Here is a 6113-nt window from a genome sequence, read left to right as displayed (position 1 = left end):
GTCTCTTCTCCATGTACAATTACAGGAAGTACTGCCTCTTAGCTCAAATTCAGGACTGCTTTCACCTTTTCTATGTCCATGTGAGAAGAAATAGTTGTAAGGTGCTTACTGTTAGATTCCTTATGGGGCCGAGCAAACATCAACATGGGACTGGAAGTGAACATCCCTTTTTCCTTCATCATAGTTGTTGACTGATTAGTTAGACACAGTCTTGGTTTCCTGATATTGATGTTGGACATAATTTTCAATCCCATTTCCTGTAGGAAAAAAAAAAAAAAGAACTGAAGCACTAGATTCTTCTCCTATCTTCTTTGCCCTTTATCCTGTGCCTTATTCTCCCCTTATGCATAGGAACTCAGCTATCCTCTGGCTTGGATTTAGGAGAGAGTCATTCAGATCCTCAGAAGTGAGCAAACAAGGTCTTCCATGTAAATTCATCAGGCCAAGGTAGAAAAGTTTCTTCTTTTTCAAATGCATGGTTATTTAGGCACTGTGCCTTCTCAGCTTGCAAAGTGAAATTCCTACCAGATTAATCTTGGGCAACCCAGGTTGCTCATGAGATGGAGATTACACATACTATGTGAAATGCAATTGAAGTAACCAATAATACTTGGCATCCTGCCAATCATGCAATAAAAATGCAGTAATCGCATAACAATTTCCCCTTGGCCAGCAATTTAAAGTAGTTTATTCAAAGAACAAACGGATCATAAGTGCCTAAACGGACCTTGTTTCCTCTACTATCTGTGATGATGTTTCTACATTATTGATGAAATCAGAAGGCCATACTTTCCTCAATTTGTGAATTACAAATCAACTATTTTTACCCTGAATGCTGTAAACACATCAGGCTGATCAGAATTTTGGAACCTGCATGAATTGTCATCTTCAGACACTTGATGAGGATACCCGGAGTTATAAATAGACGGAAAGAGCGCATAAATCTAGGAAAGCAAGAAAAACAAAAGAAAAATATCAGCACAAATAATACTTGGCATTCACTTTGTCTAGTATATCCAAAGCCAGTTTGCTCCTGGCTATCATGCTTCAATGTATGTCAGAAAAAACTGGCTCAAAGATATCCTTCTCTGGTTCTTCTCCAATAAAGCCAGCACAGTCTGCTAAAATGAATATGGCACAGAGCAAACAAAGCTGGGTCTAGATTTACAACTGGTGCACTGAGTGGCATTCAATCTCTTTAATTGGTGCCTCCTAATCCTTAACTGTGCCACACTAAGAAAACCTTATCCTTCTAGTTGGTGCTTTGAGTTCCCTGAGAGACAATCTCTGAAAAGATCACAGAATCACAGAATCACAGAATTGTAGGGGTTGGAAGGGACCTCTAGAGATCATTGAGACCAACACCCCTGCCAAAGCAGGTTCCCTACACCAGGTCGCACAGGTAGGTGTCCAGGTGAGACTTGAATATCTCCAGAGAAGGAGACTCCACAACCCCCCTGGGCAGCCTGTTCCAGTGCTCCGTCACCCTCACTGTGAAGAAGTTCTTACGCACATTCGTGCGAAACTTCCTATGCTGCAGCTTATGTCCATTTCCCCTCGTCTTGTCTCCACGTACCACTGAAAAGAGACTGGCCTCACCACTATGGCCGCCACACCTCAGATATTTATAAACCTGGATCAGGTCCCCTCTCAGTCTTCTTTTCTCAAGGCTAAACAGACCCAGTTCACTTAGCCTTTCTTCATAGGGGAGATGCTCCAGGCCCTTCACCATCTTTGTGGCCCTCCGCTGGACTCTTTCCAAGAGATCCCTGTCTTTTTTGTACTGAGGAGCCCAGAACTGGACACAGTACTCCAGATGAGGCCTTACCAGGGCAGAGTAGAGGGGGAGGATCACCTCCCTCGACCTGCTGGCCACGGTCTTTTTAATGCACCCCAGAATGCCATTGGCCTTTTTGGCCACGAGGGCACACTGCTGGCTCATGGCCAACCTGTTGTCCACCAGGACGCCCAGGTCGCTCTCTGCAGAGCTCCTCTCCAGCAGCTCATCCTCCAGCCTGTATTGGTGCATGCAATTATTCCTCCCTAGGTGTAAGACCCAACACTTGCTTTTGTTAAACCTCATCCGGTTTCTTACTGCCCAGCTCTCCAGCCTGTCCAGGTCTCGCTGAATGGCAGCACAGCCTTCAGGTGTGTCAGCCAATCCTCCCAACTTCGTATCATCAGCAAACTTGCTGAGGGTGCCCACCATCCCCTCATCAAGGTCATTGATGAAGATGTTGAACAAGACCGGACCCAGCACAGACCCTTGGGGGACACCACTGCTTACAGGTCTCCAGCCAGACTCTGCACCACCAACGACGACCCTCTGTGCTCTGCCAGTCAGCCAGTTCTCAACCCACCTCACTGTCCACTCGTCTATCCCACACTTCCTCAGCTTTGTTATAAGGATGTCATGGGAGACAGTATCAAATGCCTTTCTAAAATCAAGGTAGATTACATCTACCGCTCTTCCCCCATCCACCCAGCATGTGACAGCATCATAGAAGGCCACCAAGTTGATCAAGCACAACCTCCCCTTGGTGAACCCATGCTGACTACTCCTGATAACCTCCTTTTCTCCCAGTTGTCTGGAGATGGTATCCAGCACAAGCTGTTCCATCACCTTTCCAGGGACAGAGGTGAGGCTGACAGGCCTATAATTACCCGGATCTTCCTTCTTGCCCTTTTTGAAGACTGGAGTGACATTGGCTATTCTCCAGTCTTCAGGGACCTCCCCTGTTGTCCAAGACCTCTCAAAAATGATGGAGAGCGGTTCGGCAATGACCTCCGCCAGCTCTCTCAGCACACGTGGATGCACCCCATCAGGTCCCATGGACTTGTGGACCTTAGTACTGCCTAGGTGCTCACGCACATCCTCTTTCCTGACTAAAGGGAAGTCTCCCATTCCCCAGACCCTCTCCCTAACCTCCAGGGTGTGGGATTCCTGCGGGAGAGCCTTTTCACTGAAGACGGAAGTAAAGAAGGCATTCAGTATCTCTGCCTTCTCAGCATCCCCCTTTACGAGAACCCCCCCCTCACTTAGTAAGGGGCCCACATTCTCTCTAGTTTTCCTTTTGCTGTTAACATACTTGAAGAAGCCTTTTTTATTATCCTTTATCACTTTAGTTAGATTCAATTCCAGACGGGCTTTAGCCTTCCTTGTTGCATCCCTGCAGGCCCTGACTACATTCCTATATTCTTCCCAAGTGGTCAGACCCTTTTTCCACATTTCATGGACCTTCTTCTTTCCTTTGAGCTTGCGCATGAGCTCCTTGCTCATCCACACAGGTCTCCTGCCACCTTTTCCTGATTTCTTGCTCACAGGGATGCACCGATCCTGAGCTTGGAAGAAGAGCTGTTGAAATGCTGACCAGCTCTCAGAGGCCCCCTTACCTTCTAACACCCAAGCCCACAGGATAGCTCCAAGTAGGTCCCGGAAGAGATCGAAGTTGGCTCTCCTAAAGTCCAGGGTAGCAATCCTACTTATTGCTTTGCTTCTTCCACTCAGGATCTTGAACTCCACCATCTCATGATCACTACAACCCAAACTGCCCCCAACCTTTACTTCCTTAACAAGTCCATCCCTGTTGGTGAGAATAAGGCCTCCCCGCGTCGGTTCCTCCACCACCTGCATCAGAAAGTTGTCTTCAACGCACTGCAAGAACCGTCTGGACCGTGCGTGCCTGGCCATGTTGGTCATCCAGCAAATATCTGGATAATTGAAGTCCCCCATAAGCACCAGGGCCTGGGAACGTGACGCTACATCCAGTTGCTTTTGGAAGGCCTCATCAGCCTCCTCATCCTGATCAGGGGGCCTGTAGTACTCACCCACAACAGTGTCACCCTTACCAGCCTGCCTCTTGATTCTCACCCATAAGCTCTCCACTGCTACATCACTCTCCCCCAAGTGAAGTTCAATACATTCTAGCTGCTCTCTCACATAAAGAGCAACTCCACCACCCCACCGAGCCAGCCGATCTTTCCTAAAAAGCACATAGCCCTCCATGACAACATTCCAGTCATGTGAGCTGTCCCACCACGTCTCCGTGATCGCAATGAGATCATGACCTCGCAACCGCACGCAGAACTCCAGCTCTTCCTGTTTATTCCCCATGCTACGCGCATTAGTATACAGGCACTTAAGAGAAGCAGCATCCCTCCACCCCTCTCCAAGCCTTTCAACTCCACTGTCTCCACCCATCAAGTTCTGTTTGGAGCCTTGAACTGCCCCCTCAGTCCCAGCGGTCCTCATGCAACAGCATGTCTCTCTTTCTTCCATCCCTCTTCTTGTCAGTGCAAAGGAAGGAGAAGTTAGAGCAGACTCACCATAGAGTGGCTGAGTTCTTTTTCTGGCTTCAGCAGAAAGGCAGTCTGATCAACAGCCCAGATAGCACATGTAGACCCAGGTGGTGCCTGCAGTCGGAGATTAACTTCTGAACCAGGAAGAGTCTTGGGCACTGAGAAGCTCAGCTCTGCCTGGATGTGAAGAACATGCAAACGTACGTAAAACACATGCAACATTTCTGCTGCTGGCCTCTCTACCACTCCCTGAGCAGAGAAGGTCCCTACATGAAGAGAATTCCCAAGGACATGATTTGAATGAAAAACCAAGGAATTTTCTAAGGACTCCTAAAAGGTACTTAAGAAAACATCACGTTGGGATTCTAAGAGGAAAGATGACAGGTCACATGAAAGACAGGGAGAACCATCTTTTCTACCATCATAGGTACAGGTGAATAGGTGACAGCACTGGAGACATCACACAGCACTCCTTGTTCAGCAAACCAACACACCTCACACAGCTTGCTTTCTGCTCCTTTTGGAGCTCCACATTAAAAATAAGCCTAGTATTTATCTCCAAGCTTTTTGTGGAGTTGGGCTCAGTTTCCTGCAGCAGTTTGTATCCTAGCTTGAATCTGACTGTCTCTGGAAGATAGGAAGTTGTGGAGCAGAAGCAATGCCAGTCCTCAGAAGTTAGCCTTTGGGGTGCAAAACACAGCCAAGAAAGCATTTCCTATGCATATCACAATGACCACTAAAGTATTCTGAATGGCCAGTATAACTCATTTCTTCCATCAGCCATTGTCAGCTGCTTTTTCAGTATCATGTACCAACAAAATTAATTGCTGCTTCAGTAGCAGAGCAACTGTGATCTCTCATGGGAGTAACAATAATAACCTGTGCTGGACTTTCCCCTACTGGGTTACACTTGCTATAAAAACCCACAGAGACAGATATAGATCTTCTCTGCCAATACAACATTGCAACGGAGAATCACAGAACAACCAGAAGATTAAAGATGGAAGGATACTGTAGAGGTCATTTGGTCCAGTCACCCTACTCAACTGGGGCCACCTAGAATAGTTTGCCTAGGAACATATCCAGATGGCTTTTGACAGTCTCCAACAAGGAAACTGTACAGTCTCTCTGGCAACATGTGCCAACGCTGCATCACCTGCACAATAAATATATGCTTCCTAATATTTAGATGGAACTTCTTGTGTTATAGCTGGTGCCATTTGGCAATTTTCCTGGCACTGGGCACCACTGAAAAGAGCCCATCTCTGTCCTCTTTGCATCCTCCCTTTAGAAGTAGTATCAGCTCTCTTGACCTGCTAGCAATAATTTGCCTAACATAGCCAAAAGTACTGTTTAGATTTTGCACCACTGACCACTATCCAGCAGTCTTGCCAATCAGGCAGTTTTCAATTCACCTCACTGTCTACTCATCCATCTCATACTTTAACAGTTTTTCTATGAGGATCTTACGGGAGGCAGTCAAAGGCCTTACTGAAGACTAGGAAGACAGTGTTCACTCCTCTACCCCCAAACATCAGGCTGGTGCTTTCACTGTAGAAGCTGCTAATGATGGTCAGGAATGGCTTCTCCTTGCTGAATCCATGCTGACTACTCCTGACAATTTTCTTCTCCTTCATGCATTCAGAAATGGTTTCCTGGCATAGTTGTTCCACCACCTTACCAGGGATTAAAGTGAATAGTTTTCTGGGTTCTCCTTTCTTTTCTGAAAATAACACTGACATTTGCTTTCCTCTAGTCTTTGGACAATTTTTCCAGTTGCCCTAATCAAGTAATTATGATTATAGTGAGTAGTT

General features: G+C 46.6%; 1 protein-coding gene across 1 annotated transcript in view; it reads right to left on the bottom strand.

Annotated features, from left to right (window-relative positions):
- The window catches only part of LOC100542775 (alpha-2-macroglobulin-like protein 1), a 61596-nt gene that overhangs the window by 14568 nt on the left and 40915 nt on the right, over nt 1–6113 (bottom strand). The window contains exons 16-18 of the mRNA XM_085218150.1: nt 4327–4565; nt 828–944; nt 66–257 (exon numbers count right to left, since the gene is read on the bottom strand). Of these exons, the coding sequence (XP_085074276.1) occupies nt 66–257; nt 828–944; nt 4327–4565 (548 nt within the window). The remainder of the gene's footprint in view (nt 1–65; nt 258–827; nt 945–4326; nt 4566–6113) is intronic.

Source organism: Meleagris gallopavo, chromosome 1, assembly GCF_905368555.1.
Source record: "Meleagris gallopavo chromosome 1, MGAL_WU_HG_1.1, whole genome shotgun sequence".
In the NCBI taxonomy this organism is placed as follows: Eukaryota; Metazoa; Chordata; class Aves; order Galliformes; family Phasianidae; genus Meleagris; species Meleagris gallopavo.
The sequence above is the reverse complement of the archived record's forward strand: the minus strand, read 5'-3'. Positions and strand labels throughout refer to the sequence as shown.